At 42.3% G+C, this 17185-nt stretch overlaps 1 protein-coding gene across 5 annotated transcripts in view; it reads right to left on the reverse strand.

Annotated features, from left to right (window-relative positions):
* LOC121538244 (agrin-like) overlaps window positions 1-17185 on the reverse strand; it is a 298699-nt gene that overhangs the window by 201647 nt on the left and 79867 nt on the right. For 3 of the 5 annotated variants that reach the window (XM_045207160.1, XM_045207159.1, XM_045207163.1), the window contains exon 3: window positions 8935-8955. The exons of the other annotated variants lie outside the window; for them this stretch is intronic. In XM_045207160.1, the coding sequence (XP_045063095.1) occupies window positions 8935-8955 (21 nt within the window). The remainder of the gene's footprint in view (window positions 1-8934; window positions 8956-17185) is intronic. 5 annotated transcript variants of the gene reach the window in all.

Consider the following 17185-nt stretch of genomic DNA (forward strand, 5'->3'; position numbering starts at 1 on the left):
TAATCTCGGCACCCAGAACCAATTCAGTCAAGGCTGTCACAACAGTCAGCAATCTACCTTACTCAACATGAACTGGCTACTGTGTGACAGTGTCAGATGATCAAAAACACATTGTGGTCCTCTGTAGCTCAGCTGGTAGAGCACGGCGCTTGTAACGCCAAGGTATTGGGTTCAATCCCCGGGACCACCCATACACAAAAATTTATGCACGCATGACTGTAAGTCGCTTTGGATAAAAGCGTCTGCTAAATGGCATATTATTATTTATTATTTATTACTTGAATAACTGTTAACCCTTCCTAAAGGCTGAACCCAGATCAGTTTGGCTGTGATATTAAGGAGAACTGTCCTGCTAGCAGCCATCAGAGGGCAGTAGACCCACATAATATCTCTGTCCCAGATTCCATAGGCTCAATAGCCAGGCTTGGATATAGACTGGAGAAAGACTTAGGGCTTCAAACCTCTACTCAGGGACCCCCAGCCGTTCCATGTATTAGAACTATTCTATAATTAATACACCTGATTCAACTTGTCAACTAATCATCAAGCCCTTGACTACTTGAATCATGTGAGCTAGTTCAGAGCTACAACAAAATTGTGAAACGTTTGGGGGTCCCAGAGGAAAGGTTTGAAAAACCTCAAATGCTTCCTTTCCTCCTCTCCTTTCCTCCTCTCCTTTCCTCCTTTCCTTCGACTTATCAAGAGGATATTATTTTAAAGTAAACTATTGGGACAAGAGGTATCAAGTGGAATCTCAAACAAACTCTGTCACCTCTTTGGAAAATATGAATCAATCAATCAATCTATGGATCAAATGTCCATAGTTGTGAATAGGGTTAAGCTTATGGGAGTTTTTCAAAGTGTCTTTGAGCCATTTGGAATAGCCACAGACGACTTGGAGTTAGGTGAGGTGTACTGCTGACTGTGTGAAAGCAGGTCGGAATACAAACAACACACAATACACAATACACACTCCAACATTCACCATGCCAAAAAACAAGCACTTTCCTACAGCTCTCAGCCCAAAGGTGAATCCTGCCAATAGGTTGGAAGATGGACCATGAGTGGAAGGATGATGAATATGGGGGAAGGTTGAAGGATGGGGGAAGCATTAAGGATAGAGAGGATGTAGGAGGAGTGTAAAATAGAGAATGGAGAACGCCTAACATAGCTAGAGTCTTGGGCCTGGTCCAATCAAGCGGGCCAGAACAACCATAAAAGTTTGAGTTGGCACCCCAGTCCAAATGAGAGCTGAGAGTGAGGAGGAGGAGGAGGAGGAGAAGAGAGAGAGAGGGGGAAGATGGCACCATAATTGAGTGGGAGTCTAAACAGCCAAACACTTTGACCCAATAAGGCAAACGAGCTGGACAGAGCACTCTGCTCTGCTATGAGCGAGTTTAGTTTGTGCTATGTGTTCCAAGTGCTGCTTCGCTAACGCAGCCATCTCATAACAGTTCATAACAGTCATAACAGCCTATGAAGGGACATGGACTTCTTCAAAATGGAGTGACAGTGAAAGCTGACATCAGTCAGTGACAGTCAGGACTGGCCAGGTACTTCAGTCCATCTCAGTGCCCTACCGACTTGTCCTGAGGCACAACTCAACCACAGCCAGCCACAAGCTGCTCCCAATGCTTCCTCACCATGCTAATCATATGCTGTGGTGGTGTAAGCATCTGCTTTCTCAACACACACGCACACAGCCACACATACACACACATAAATATGAGCTCACAATGATACATACAAACACCCACAAACGTATACACACTCACACACGCAAACAAACACATGTAAACTCACTGACCTTTGTAAATGAGTTTTTCTTGGACTAGCCACAGAAGAGACATATTGAAACCATTGGATCTCCACCAGCCCAGCCCTCTCCACGTACATGCTGACCTAGGATCATGTTTCCGTAACCTAACCCCTACCATTTCAAACACACACCTGATCCCAGAACAGCCTCCACGGACATCATAGTCCCTGGGTGGTTAAACAGCCCTTTCCAGGCTAATCCATTATTTCCCTCATTAAAATGCAAATCAATTTCTAACAATTTTGACATGCGTGATTCTGTCTCTCACTGTTCAAATAAACCTACCATTAAAATTATAGACTGATCATGTCTTTGTCAGTGGGCAAACGTACAAAATCAGCAGGGGATCAAATACTTTTTTCCCTCACTGTACACGTCAGAGAGCGGTGGAGGTTTTCACTGGAACTCATATTTAATTGAAATACTGTAGAATTCCATTAATTCCTATGGAGGACTACTCCTATTGGGGAGTGCCAATATGGCCGACCGGTGGCTTCAAAGTCTCTCGACCACTGCTCTAGACTAGTAGAGGAAAGAAAAGTGTGGCTCTGTTGAGTTCTTATAGCTTGAAAACACTTAAGAAAAAGATTAAGCGGAAATCAATTAACGCTTTCATATAATTACTGTACACATTCTTGCTAGATGTGTTATCGGGGACATTTCAAACGGCATTTGTAAACAAATTGGACGATGTGTCACTATGTTGTTTCTTCTAGGGATGTGCACGGTTATTCGAATATTCGAATATCTGAATGGAAGTTACTATTCGAATACTTGTGTGAGTATTGATTTTTACGCAGAAAAAATATATAGGCCTATTTTAACAACGAAAAGGCTTTTTCTAAGTTAAATTAAAACATCCATGTGACATTTCTACATTGTTACAAGGATATACCATGACATTTCAAATTATTAATTTAATCAAACAAACTTTTCAATGTCATTTTTATGACGTGCCCCCCATGAAAAGACCGGTAGCCTTCACCTTTGTAGCTTGTTATTTATGTTGGCCAATCAAAGCGGCAAAGAGGCTCAATGTGTAGCAAGTGGAGTGAGAGTTCACTAATGCAATGCAAGAAGGAATACAATTACGGAATTCAAAGTTCCTACTCCAGTCAAGAAAGGCACTGTTGTATGGGATGATAAATAATATTGTGGCTTCTAGAAGTTAGCTAGTCTTGGCTGTAGCTGAGTTGCCTTGGCTACTGTGTCTCTCTCTCTCTCCCTCGCTCACTCCCATCTCACACACACCATCTCACACACACGGCCCCTCCGCAGCTGCAGCAATAGAGTGCCAGCCTCTCTCCCTCGCGCAGCAGTGCTCAGGTTAAAAACTTAAGTAAAACATAAAAAGATGTATTTCGAATATCCGACAAAAATTCATTACAATTATTTCAACCCCCATCCTTAGTTACTTCTGGAATTATTATATGATTAATATACAGGCCATCTATTGTTTGGTAATATTCTCTCCGACTGATAGAGAAAGAAACAAACCCTTCATTGTACAGTAACTACAACAAAGTTATGGCTGGAATTCGTTATAAGGTCAGACTGTATTGAAAAAACACTTAGCCTACTACTGGCTGCAGTGGGTTGTTTTGAGGACATTCTAGATTAAATAGGCTATTACATGACTCATGATTGTCTGTTTTAAACTGGAGCTACTCTCTTGGCCATGCAGGTCTCCCTTGAAGAAGAGACCTTTGACCTTAATGGAACTTCCTGGTTATAGGTTAGATGAAAGAAATAGGAAGCACATTGCCTAAAAATATCCATCAAGGTCAAACAATTTGATGATTAAAGCAAGACAACGTCACTTGTTGTGACTGACAGCTGTCAGGGCTCAACATTAATACTTGTCCTCTTGTCCGGGACAAGTTGTAAACAATTCTGGACAAGAAGAATACACATAAATCACAATATCAAACAATTACTCCGATCAGAATAGGATCAGAGAGGCCAACATTGGAATAATATTCAAATCTATTTTTCATGTGCATAAATAAAGAAGCCTACATGTCAAAGTGTAGGTGATATGCATATTGGCTACAGCCTCATGTCCAAACCGATGCTGATATGAGGGAGGCGGCAGAAAATGTAGCCAAACTTTAATTACATAAATATAGGCTAAATGGCAGTCATGTTTGAAAAATATAAGGAAGGATGATTAACATTAACGTCTAAAGGCTTGATTCTGTTGACATACTCGAGGCACGGTTAGTTCAGATAATGGTCACAGGACCGGCGAGTGAAGGACAGTGCCTGTTGCGCACCGCACATCGCCCACCTTGAGTCTGAGCGTAGGCAGCCAGCATTTTGAAACTCTTTAACCATACATTTAATTGTTTGAAACCTGGACGTTTAATGTCATTTAATGAAGCATGTCTTACATTGTTTCAAAGTAGCCTAGCCTAGCCAAAATACGACCATAGAAATGTTGAGGGAATTATTTTATAAACACTTAATATGCAATTGCAACCAGCATTTTTCTCATGTTCTATTAGCTTTCAAATAAACCTTTTTTTTATTGTCCAGCAGCCTAAAGGCATAATCCTAGTCATGTAAGTAACCCATGCTAGTTGATGCATCTTTAGATCTCCCCTCTTAATTTCTAATGGACATTTTCATCTCTGTCACATAAAAGTGCTCACGCGTGCAGTGCGCTTTTGAGAAAGGTGTTTTCCCGCTAATTGCATTTTGGAACATTCCCCATAGCCTACAGCCATGTGCGCATCGTTGAGCTTATAATATGAAGAAATACAACTTCATCAACATTTTAAGCTAAACGGTCTGATCTGTTGCATCAGCCTCATTGCTTTAAAAAATAAAACGTGCATTGGTTGTATGAATTTGGAATTTGTCGTCCAAGAACATTCTCAGAGTCTGTTTTGAATCATAGACATCTTTTTTTATCACCCCATGGGATGATGGGACGCCCTTAATTTTTTTGCCCTGGAGGGAACTATTTTATAAAGACATAAAAAGTATTTGGTTGTAATTGTAATACTGCAAACCATCCTCCAGGAGAGCCTTAAAGGCGCAGTGTTGTATTTTGAGACAGGCTTGAATATGCAAAGAAGCCAATAGGCATTTTTGTCTGATTCTCTATGGTAAAAAAGATAGTAATGCATTTTATTTTGTAAAATGGTTCCTTGACCCTGTAAAACAACACATTTCACTGCACCTATCCGGTGTGTGACAATAAAACATCATTTTTTATATATATATATTTTTTTTATAGTGTTACAGACCTTTTTTGGGGGGAGGGGTACAAGTGACTTGAGCTTTTGGACAAGTAAAAAATATATCCTACTTGTCCGAACAAGTGGCTAAAAAAGTTAATGTCAAGCCCTGGTTGTGGCCCCGAAAGCGGAGCTGTGTTGTGGCTCATGGACAAAGCAATTCACTACAACAACAAAAAGCAGCTGCCAAATTAATTACATTCTCCCATGTTTGAAAGTCACATTAAAAAGCAATTAATGGAGTTTTGACCCACAGATGGAGGGATCGCTGGAGCGGAGGAGAGGAACGAGAGCTTTCACATTGCTCTACATTTTGCTTCTCGGGCCGAAAACATAGTAGGCCCCTTCTCCCCCCTGCTTAAAATATGCAATCTCCCCGTCAGTGAGAGTACATTTTTAATGGTGTGCCTTTGAAATAGCTAAATTACTTGGTTTAGTGAATGGGTTTAGCTGGGGAAACATGGGGTATCAGGACAATGCAGTCTGTCAGCCAGCAGACCCATGCTGTTGATACCACAATGTTCTATTAATGTTCTATCAACCACTGGACTAAGGCTTTGAGTAAATAGAGAGGTCCACTGACAACCACACAATGCAGGTCCAAAAAAACAAAGCAGTTTTTACTACAATGAACAGATATGGGCCAAAGCCTCCAAGGAGAAGATGGCCGACATGGAGGCAGGGGATGAGAAAGTGGTAAAGGAAAGATACATTAGGGGAGTCCTATATGTCACCATCTTAATGTCATTGCTGACTGCCATTGTAATGGAAAGAAATTGAGTGTTTTCACTCTCGTCCTCCAATTGGAATAAAAGCTGTACCAAGACAACATGTTGACTTCAGGCCCAGTGTGCAGAATCTTGAGAGGAGTGCCTGTGTCGCATTCCAATACACACACACACATGCATACACACGGCAAGAGAGCCATGATCAGTGTTTTCCACTAGCGCAGTCTGTCGTCTATACAGCCGGTTACACATTCATTTTCAGCCGGGTATTTTATCCACTTAAATTAACTAGGCAACTTTTTTACAATTCGCAAGTCAGAAAAAAGTCCACGAGCACTCTCCTGCTAGAATGAACAATATGCATCTTCTAGCGATCTATTGATAGGACAGACACCTGTCAGTCACAAAGTGAGTGATGACAGGGAAACTGCTGGTTTGACAGTCTGCTGTCTGTCCCGCCTCCCGGTACCTGGGAGTGTGTGTTGTGTACACTGTGGTTTCAGTCAAATTTATTTACACGGAGGGAGGGAGCATTATGCTCCTTCATCGTCTATGTGAGTCAATTTGTACATCCCATATAATGTGGTAATGATGAGTCGAAATCCAGATAGCTTATTGTTTTCTAACACATTCATTTATTGTCTTCACATGCACCCACAAAGTAATGGAGCATAGGCTAACTGTGCTTTGATTGACGAACAGCAAGCTTGACTAGTTTATAAAAGGTGTGGAACTGACTGAATAAAGTCGATCTCATATCCTTGCCATTCATAAATCATACAACGTAGTTATATGTCCATGGTATCGCATCGGGACAAATAAACTAAAGCTCTCATTTGTATATTGAACAAAAATATAAACGCAACATGCAACAATTTCAAATATTTTACTTAGTTACAGTTCATATAAGGAAATCAGTCAATTAAAATAAATTCACTAGGCCCTAATCTATGGATTTCACATGACTGGGCAAGAGCAAATAGGGTGGCCTAAGATCACCATGCGCAATGCCAAGCGTCGGCTGGAGTGGTATAAAGCATTGGACTCTGGAGCAGTGGAAATGCGTTCTCTGGAGTGATGAATCACGCTTCACTATCTGGCAGTCTGACGGACATATCTGGGTTTGGTGGATGCCAGGAGAACACTACCTGCCCCAATGCATAGTGCCAACTGTAAAGTTTGGTGGAGGAGGAATAATGGAGTGGGGCTGTTTTTCATGGTTCAGGCTGACCCCTTAGTTCCAGTGAAGGGAAATCTTAATGCTACTACAGCATACAATGGCATTCTGTGCTTCCAACTTTGTGGTAACGGTTTGGGGAAGGCCCTTTCCTGTTTCAGCATGACAATGCCCCCGTGCACAAAGCGAGGTCCATACAGAAATGGTTTGTCGAGATCGGTGTGGAAGAACTTGATTGGCCTGCACAGAGCCCTGACCTCAACCCCATCAAACATCTTTGGGATGAATTGGAATGCCGACTGCGAGGCAGGCCTAATCGCCCAACATCAGTGCCCGACTTCACTAATGCTCTGCAGCAATGTTCCAACATCTAGTGGAAAGCCTTCCCAGAAGAGTGGAGGCTGTTATATCAGCAAAGGGGGGACCAACTCCATTTTAATGCCCATGATTTTGGAATGTTCGATGAGCAGGTGTCCACATACTTTTGGTCATGTAGTGTATCTTTGTTGCAGGTGCATAGTAACAATTGAAAAACATGAGTCCATCACACAGTTTGTTTGATTTTATATTTTGAAGATGTTGGGCAATTTACTTCATTTCTGTTTTAATAAAACACATAATTTAAACATACTTGTGGCAATTGATATCTTGCAGTAAAATACTTTAATCCAAAAAAGGTTTAATGTTCTCTTACTTAAAAATGTGTCCTGATCATATAGGCCTAGACGATATCCTAAAAAACTAACAATACACTGAATTCATACATTTTCAGTCATTTAAATTGTAAACACAATACCACCATTTATTTTTCCAATCTGGGAGGTAAACTCAAAGTATTACATTTCGCTGTGTATTAAGGATGGAATCAAGGCATTAGAATGTGACAGAGGCCACTAAAATAGAGCTTGTTCAGCAAACAATTCTTAACCCGGCCTGGGGGATCCTGGCTGGCTACTCCATGTGCTTGTGGAAAAAACTGCATAATCCTACTTATCCCAATGGGACATATTGCATTAGCACTTGAAGAGGGTTACCTTGGTATTCATAACACCTAACAGGAATGAGGTTATTATAGTTGATTGACATAAGGAGAAATAGGAAGGAGGAGACCGTACATGACACCTGTCCGGGAGGCAGGAACCCAGAGGAAAATTGCATCTGTACTGTATCTATTTAAACTCAGATTCAACTTCAAATTGTCAAACTGGGTTGTGTTTTTAGTGCATCGCTTCCAGTCCGCACGCATGCACAGAGCCATACAGACACGCACACTAACATTCCTCTCACAGGTCCCCCTTTCTCCCATCCCTCCCATGACTTCCCGCCATCCTTTTGTCCATTCCTTGACTCTCCCAGGCTGAAAAAAATGCATTCCTGTTGGGCAAAGCAGGGCTGATAGTTAGCGCGACGAGGAGTTCACTGAAGGGGGCTCTCCATCTTTTCACAGCACTCCTGGCGGGGCTTCAATGGCAGATTGTGTGTATGGAGAAAAGCATTGATCTTTTCACACACTCATTAACGGTCATTTTCAATTACGCGTTGGCCCATTAAAAGAAACCACTTTATAAGGAAAGACAGGGACACTTCTTATCCTGCCTTTTCACACACGGTCTCTCTCACATGGCCACTTTTGATGGAACTAGAATTTATTCCATGAGGTAGCTAGGGTTATGATTGAGAAATATAGGGCAGAGGAAATTGTCATGTCTTTCCAGGGAAATCATCGTAATGTCTAGTTAAGATATGCCTATTCCATGCTATTAAAAGACGACGCCACACTAAAATGCCCATACAGTTTTTTCTGTTCCTGGAACATGTTATGGTTGGTGTGTTGTATATTATGAATAGCAAATAAGGCATTATATGCTTATAATGAATGATGAAGAGGGTATTCATAGTGGCAAATGCCCCTTTCAGGGAAGAGGAGAGTAGCTGGTAGAGAAAGTTAGCAAAAGCAGTGCTTACCTGCATTGATCATTCTATGATCTTCAGAAGGCAAAAGCGGAGGCGGATAGAGAAAAGAGAAGACAAATAACACAAATCAAATCAAAGTGTATTGGTCGCGTACACAGTTCAGCAGATGTTATAGCGGGTGCAGCGAAACGCTATGTTACTAGCTCCTAACAATGCAGTTAAATGTCAAAAAAGTACACAAATAATCAAATATAATCAAAAAAGGAAATCTTGACATGTCGGAACGAATCCAATTAACCCAAATAGCACTGTAACAGTAATCCAAATGCAATCTATACGTGTATACACCGGATAAAATTATACAAGATATACAGTGGGGGAAAAAAGTATTTAGTCAGCCACCAATTGTGCAAGTTCTCCCACTTAAAAAGATGAGAGAGGCCTGTAATTTTCATCATAGGTACACGTCAACTATGACAGACAAATTGAGGGAAAAAAATCCAGAAAATCACATTGTAGGATTTTTAATGAATTTATTTGCAAATTATGGTGGAAAATAAGTATTTGGTCACCTACAAAAAAGCGAGATTTCTGGCTCTCACAGACCTGTAACTTCTTCTTTAAGAGGCTCCTCTGTCCTCCACTCGTTACCTGTATTAATGGCACCTGTTTGAACTTGTTATCAGTATAAAAGACACCTGTCCACAACCTCAAACAGTCACACTCCAAACTCCACTATGGCCAAGACCAAAGAGCTGTCAAAGGACACCAGAAACAAAATTGTAGACCTGCACCAGGCTGGGAAGACTGAATCTGCAATAGGTAAGCAGCTTGGTTTGAAGAAATCAACTGTGGGAGCAATTATTAGGAAAAGGAAGACATACAAGACCACTGATAATCTGGGGCTCCACGCAAGATCTCACCCTGTGGGGTCAAAATGATCACAAGAACGGTGAGCAAAAATCCCAGAACCACACGGGGGGACCTAGTGAATGACCTGCAGAGAGCTGGGACCAAAGTAACAAAGCCTACCATCAGTAACACACTACACCGCCAGGGACTCAAATCCTGCAGTGCAAGACGTGTCCCCCTGTTTAAGCCAGTACATGTCCAGGCCCGTCTGAAGTTTGCTAGAGTGCATTTGGATGATCCAGAAGAGGATTGGGAGAATGTCATATGGTCAGATGAAACCAAAATAGAACTCTTTGGTAAAAACTCAACTCGTCGTGTTTGGAGGACAAAGAATGCTGAGTTGCATCCAAAGAACACCATACCTACTGTGAAGCATGGGGGTGGAAACATCATGCTTTGGGGCTGTTTTTCTGCAAAGGGACCAGGACGACTGATCCGTGTAAAGGAAAGAATGAATGGGGCCATGTATCGTGAGATTTTTCAATGCCCTTGCTGAGACTTCCATCAGCAAGGGCATTGAAGATGAAACGTGGCTGGGTCTTTCAGCATGACAATGATCCCAAACACACCGCCCGGGCAACGAAGGAGTGGCTTCGTAAGAAGCATTTCAAGGTCCTGGAGTGGCCTAGCCAGTCTCCAGATCTCAACCCCATAGAAAATCTTTGGAGGGAGTTGAAAGTCCGTGTTGCCCAGCGACAGCCCCAAAACATCACTGCTCTAGAGGAGATCTGCATGGAGGAATGGGCCAAAATACCAGCAACAGTGTGTGAAAACCTTGTGAAGACTTACAGAAAACGTTTGACCTGTGTCATTGCCAACAAAGGGTATATAACAAAGTATTGAGAAACTTTTGTTATTGACCAAATACTTATTTTCCACCATAATTTGCAAATAAATTCATTAAAAATCCTACAATGTGATTTTCTGGATTTTTTTCCCTCATTTTGTCTGTCATAGTTGACGTGTACCTATGATGAAAATTACAGGCCTCTCTCATCTTTTTAAGTGGGAGAACTTGCACAATTGGTGGCTGACTAAATACTTTTTTTCCCCACTGTACTAAGAATGATATGTACAGCAGTAGATATATTAGAGTGAGCTATATCAAGAATCCAGTATATAAATAAATGAACAGTGTAAATAAAATGCAATGTTCAGTAGTAGAAATATTACAATGAGCTATGTCGAGAATACAGTATATAAATACACAATATAAAACCAAAGGCAAATTTCATATAATTGCAGGAATTGCAGAAAAGTACTGGTTAGAAGAACATACAGTGCCTTGCATTTTTCCTATTTTGATGCATTACAACCTGTAATTTCAATGGATTTTTATTTGGATTTCATGTAATGGACATACACAAAATAGTCCAAATTGGTGAAGTGAAATGAAAAAAATAACTTGTTTAAAATAAATCTAAAAAATTATTAACGGAAAAGTGGTGCGTACGTATGTATTCACCCCTTTTGCTATGAAGCCCCTAAATAAGATCTGGTGCAACCAATTACCTTCAGAAGTCACATAAGTTTTTTCTGTTTTTTGGTCTTATTTCTTGTTTGTTTCACAAGACAAAATATTTTGCATCTTCAAAGTGGTAGGCATGTTGTGTAAATCAAATGATACAAACCCCCCAAAAATCCATTTTAATTCCAGGTTGTAAGGCAACAAAATAGGAAAAATGCCAAGGGGGGTGAATACTTTCACAAGCCACTGTAGCCACCATTTTAGACACTGAAAGAGAGAGGAATGAAAAGGGGAGGATGAGTATGGGATGGATTAAGTGACAGAGTGACAGGGAGAGGCAGAAAGAGCAGAGGAGGTGTATGGGGGTGATGGACAAGCATAAACGCACCCTTTACAAGTCAACAACCCCATGTCATCAATGGAAATGAGAGTTCCTGCTTTCGTGTCAAAGTTTGAAAATAGGAATATATACAGTTGAAGTCAGAAGTTTACATACACCTTAGCCAAATACATTTAAACTCAGTTTTTCACAATTCCTGACATTTAATCCTAGTAAAAATTCCCTGTCTTAGGTCAGTTAGGATCACCACTTTATTTTAAGAACGTGAAATGTCAGAATAATAGTAGAGAGAATGATTCCCAGTGGGTCAGAAGTTTACATACACTCAATTAGTATTTGGTAGCATTGCCTTTAAATTGTTTAACTTGGGTCAAACATTTCGGGTAGCCTTCCAAAAGCTTCCCACAATAAGTTGGGTGAATTTTGGCCCATTCCGCCTGACAGAGCTGGTGTAACTGAGTCAGGTTTTTATTTTTATTTTATTTATTTAACCTTTATTTAACCAGGTAAGCCAGTTGAGACCAAGTTCTCATTTACAACTGCGACCTGGCCAAGATAAAGCAAAGCAGTGCGATAAAAAACAACAACACAGAGTTACATATGGGGTAAAACAAAACATAAAGTCAAAAATACAACAGAAAATATATATACAGTGTGTGCAAATGTAGCAAGTTATGGAGGTAAGGCAATAATAATAGGCCATAGTGCAAAATAATTACAATTAGTATTAACACTGGAATGATAGATGTGCAAGAGCTGATGTGCAAATAGAGATACTGGGGTGCAAATGAGCAAAATAAATAACAATATGGGGATGAGGTGGTTTAGTGGGCTAATTTCAGAAGGGCTGTGTACAGGTGCAGTGATCAGTAAGGTGCACTGACAACTGATGCTTAAAGTTAGTGAGGGAGATAAGAGTCTCCAGCTTCAGAGATTTTTGCAGTTCGTTCCAGTCATTGGCAGCAGAGAACTGGAAGGAATGGCGGCCAAAGGAGGTGTTGGCTTTGGGGATGACCAGTGAGATATACCTGCTGGAGCGCATACTACGGGTGGGTGTTGCTATGGTGACCAATGAGCTAAGATAAGGCAGGGATTTGCCTAGCAGTGATTTATAGATGGCCTGGAGCCAGTGGGTTTGGCGACGAATATGTAGTGAGGACCAGCCAACAAGAGCGTACAGGTCACAGTGGTGGGTAGTATATGGGGCTTTGGTGACAAAACGGATGGCACTGTGATAGACTACATCCAATTTGCTGAGTAGAGTGTTGGAGGCTATTTTGTAAATGACATCGCCGAAGTCAAGGATCGGTAGGATAGTCAGTTTTACGAGGGCATGTTTGGCAGCATGAGTGAAGGAGGCTTTGTTGCGAAATAGGAAGCCGATTCTAGATTTAACTTTGGATTGGAGATGCTTAATGTGAGTCTGGAAGGAGAGTTTACAGTCTAACCAGACACCTAGGTATTTGTAGTTGTCCACATACTCTAGGTCAGACCCGTCGAGAGTAGTGATTCTAGTCGGGTGGGCAGGTGCCAGCAGCGTTCGATTGAAGAGCATGCATTTAGTTTTACTAGTGTTTAAGAGCAGTTGGAGGCTATGGAAGGAGTGTTGTATGGCATTGAAGCTCGTTTGGAGGTTTGTTAACACAGTGTCCAATGAAGGGCCAGATGTATACAAAATGGTGTCGTCTGCGTAGAGGTGGATCTGAGAGTCACCAGCAGCAAGAGCGACATCATTGATATACACGGATAAAAGAGTCGGCTCAAGAATTGAACCCTGTCGCACCCCCATAGAGACTGCCATAACCTCCTGAGTGGCGCAGTGGTCTAAGGCACTGCATCGCAGTGCTAGCTGTGCCACTAGAGATCCTGGTTCGTTTCCAGGCTCTGTCGTAGCCGGCCGCGACCGGGAGACCCATGGGGCGGCGCACAATTGGCCCAGCGTCGTCCAGGGTAGGGGAGGGAATGGTCGGCAGGGATGTAGCTCAGTTGGTAGAGCATGGCGTTTGCAACGGCAGGGTTGTGGGTTCGTTTCCCACGGGGGTATAAAAAATTATGTATGCACTCACTCTGGATAAGAGCGTCTGCTAAATCACAAAAAAATTTAAATTTTTTTTTTTTTTTAAATAGGTCCAGACAACGGTCCTCCGATTTGACACATTGAACTCTATCTGAGAAGTAGTTGGTGAACCAGGCGAGGCAGTCATTTGAGAAACCAAGGCTATTTAGGGCATGGGCAAGTTGCAGCGGAGGGTGCAGAGCTGGTGGCCGGGGTAGTGGTAGCCAGGTGGAAAGCATGGCCAGCCGTAGCAAAAAGCTTGTTGAAATTCTCGATTATTGTAGATTTATCGGTGGTGATAGTGTTTCCTAGCCTCAGTGCAGTGGGCAGCTGGGAAGAGGTGCTCTTATTCTCCATGGACTTTACAGTGTCCCAAAACTTTTTGGAGTTAGTGCTACAGGATGCAAATTTTGTAGGCCTCCTTGCTCGCACACGCTTTTTCAGTTCTGCCCACTAATTTTCTATAGGATTGAGGTCAGGGCTTTGTGACGGCCACACCAATACCTTGACTTTGTTGTCCTTAAGCCAATATGCCACAACTTTGGAAGTATGCTTGGGGTCATTGTCCATTTGGAAGATCCATTTGCGACCAAGCTTTAACTTCCTGACTGATGTCTTGAGATGTTGCTTCAATATATCCACATAATTTTCCTTCCTCATGATGCCATCTATTTTGTGAAGTGCACCAGTCCCTCCTGCAGCAAAGCACCCCCACAGCATGATGGTGCCACCCCCGGGCTTCATGGTTGGGATGGTGTTCTTCGGCTTGCAAGCACCCCCCTTTTTCCTCCAAACATAACGATGGTCATTATGGCCAAACAGTTCTATTTTTGTTTCATCAGACCAGAGGACATTTCTCCAAAAAGTACAATATTTTCCCCATGTGCAGTTGCAAACCGTAGTCGGGCTTTTTTATGGCAGTTTTGGAGCAGTGGCTTCTTCCTTGCTGAGCGGCCTTTCAGGTTATGTCGATATAGGACTCGTTTTACTGTGGATATAGATACTTTTGTACCTGTTTCCTCCAGCATCTTCACAAGGTCCTTTGCTGTTGTTCTGGAATTGATTTGCACTCTTCGCACCAAAGTACGTTCATCTCTAGGAGACAGAACGCGTCTCCTTCCTAAGCGGTATGACGGCTGTGTGGTCCCATGGTGTTTATAGTTGCGTACTATTGTTTGTACAGATGAACGTGGTACCTTCAGGTGTTTGGAAATTGCTCCCAAGGATGAACCAGACTTGTGGAGGTCCACCATTTATTTCTGAGGTCTTGGCTGATTTATTTTGATTTTCCCATGATGTCAAGCAAAGAGGCACTGTGTTTGAAGGTAGGCCTTGAAATACATCCACAGGTACACCTCCAATTGACTAACAGAAGCTTCTAAAGCCATGACATCATTTTCTGGAATTTTCCAATCTGTTTAAAGGCACAGTCAACTTAGTGTATGTACATTTCTGACCCACTGGAATTGTGATACAGTGAATTATAAGGGAAATAATCTGTCTGTAAACAATTGTTGGAAAAATTACTTGTGTCATGCACAAAGTAGATGTCCTAACCGACTTGCCAAAACTGTAGTTTGTTAACAAAAAATGTGTGGAGTGGTTGAAAAACAAGTTTTAATGACTCCAACCTAAGTGTATGTAAACTTCCGACTTCAACTGTATCTGCAGTGAGAATAAATGAGTCTAAAAACCAAGCTATAAGCTATAGTGATGCAAAACATGAAACCAATAGAGCCATGAACAAACCCATAACACAGTAGTCTGACTGCTGACAAAGCCCATTTCTCCTATAGAGAGGACAAGGACATGGTAATCAAATTGCCTGGCTTCCACATGCATAGGCGATGGAGCACTCAAATTATGTGGGTGGCACACCTGGCCACACACACACACACACACACACACACACACACACAAATGTCAGTCTGCCTGCTCGCCTAGCTCCCTGATGCAGATCGAGAGCGACCGGGGACTGCCTCGGTGCATCAGAGCTCATCCATAAAACATGGCCTCCTGGTGGGGAAGTATAACCGGTGGAAAAACAGAGTGGGGGAACCAGGAATCACACCACTCCTCCTATGTATTATTAACATGCCAGAACACCGCCATGCTAACCAGGAAGTTCCCTGTGTAGTCTGAGTCACTGTGACACACACAATCCCACTCTGGCTCCCTTCGTGTTATTATAACCATGCCAAGATCAATGTGGGTTATCTTGTACTGTCCTATAGGTCTGTATCTGGATTGTATTCACTTGGCGCGAAACAGAAGAGAAAGGGCTGAAACTGGGAGGTACTATAAAAAAGGTAGTTTTCCGTGTTACTACAGAGTACCCTAACGAATAAGACCCTGTTTTGTCCTAGCATTGGTATTAGTGGTGTACTGGCTCCCACCCTCTTTCTATAGGTCCCCTTTCTCCCCTTTATCCTTCATTATTCCAGACCTGGCTCTATGGACAGGGGGAAATGGCCTATTATTCAGAGTCAGAGGCTTAGAGGTCTTAAGGGGAGAAGGAGCATGTATATCTGTGGCTGTGGGGCTAGGCCTGGCTTTCCCAGATCACTTAGGCTAATGTGATTAGGAGGGTGGGTTCGTTTGCTTCAAAGTGCTGCTGCTGCTTTAAATTATTAATGAAGGGTGAGTCAGGCAGGGGGAGAGAGAAAGAGAGAGGGATGTGGTCTGTCACAGGACTCCCTCACACACACGAGCGTGAGCGTGCACGCACACACAGTAACTTAGTAATGTATTCACACACACTCACTCAATCTCTCATTTAGTTACTTGTTGACTCACAAGCAGCAACAAGAGACCTCTAATAACGAATATGGAATCTTGAATTCACCTTGTCTAATCAAACCATACTAACATCCTCTATTCTACACCAGTGCTCTGGATCACTCATCTACTAGTCTACTACATGTCCCCTGAGAGAGGTCTGTCCCTCCAGTGTGTGTGTTTGTTTGTTTGTTTGTGCGTGTGTGTGTGTGTGTGTGTGTGTGACTGAGTGTGACGGTGGACAGGAGAGCACAGAGGTGCTGACAGACGGACCCCACCCCTCCCTTCCCCTCTAGCCTCTGAAAAGGTTATTGGGCTGTTCCGCCCACACACTGACTAGACACACTGTGTCATTACACATGTAATGGACCATTTAGAGAGGAAAATCTACATTCTTCAAGAGAAACCTCAAATATTGTTTCAGTTCATATTACAGAGTTATGGTCAGGTTTTTAACAATTAAAAGAACATTATATTTCCTTATGGGTGAAAGGCCCAGATGTGTTGTGTAAAAGACACAAGGTTCTGAAAGGGAAGCCTTCAAACACCAGTGGTGCATTACCAGAGAGAACACCAGTGGTGCATTACCAGAGAGAACACCAGTGGTGCATTACCAGAGAGAACACCAGTGGTGCATTACCAGAGAGAATACCAGTGGTGCATTACCAGAGAGAACACCAGTGGTGCATTACCAGAGAGAACACCAGTGGTGCATTACCAGAGAGAACACCAGTGGTGCATTACCAGA

This window comes from Coregonus clupeaformis, chromosome 24 (assembly GCF_020615455.1).
Source record: "Coregonus clupeaformis isolate EN_2021a chromosome 24, ASM2061545v1, whole genome shotgun sequence".
Taxonomy (NCBI): Eukaryota; Metazoa; Chordata; class Actinopteri; order Salmoniformes; family Salmonidae; genus Coregonus; species Coregonus clupeaformis.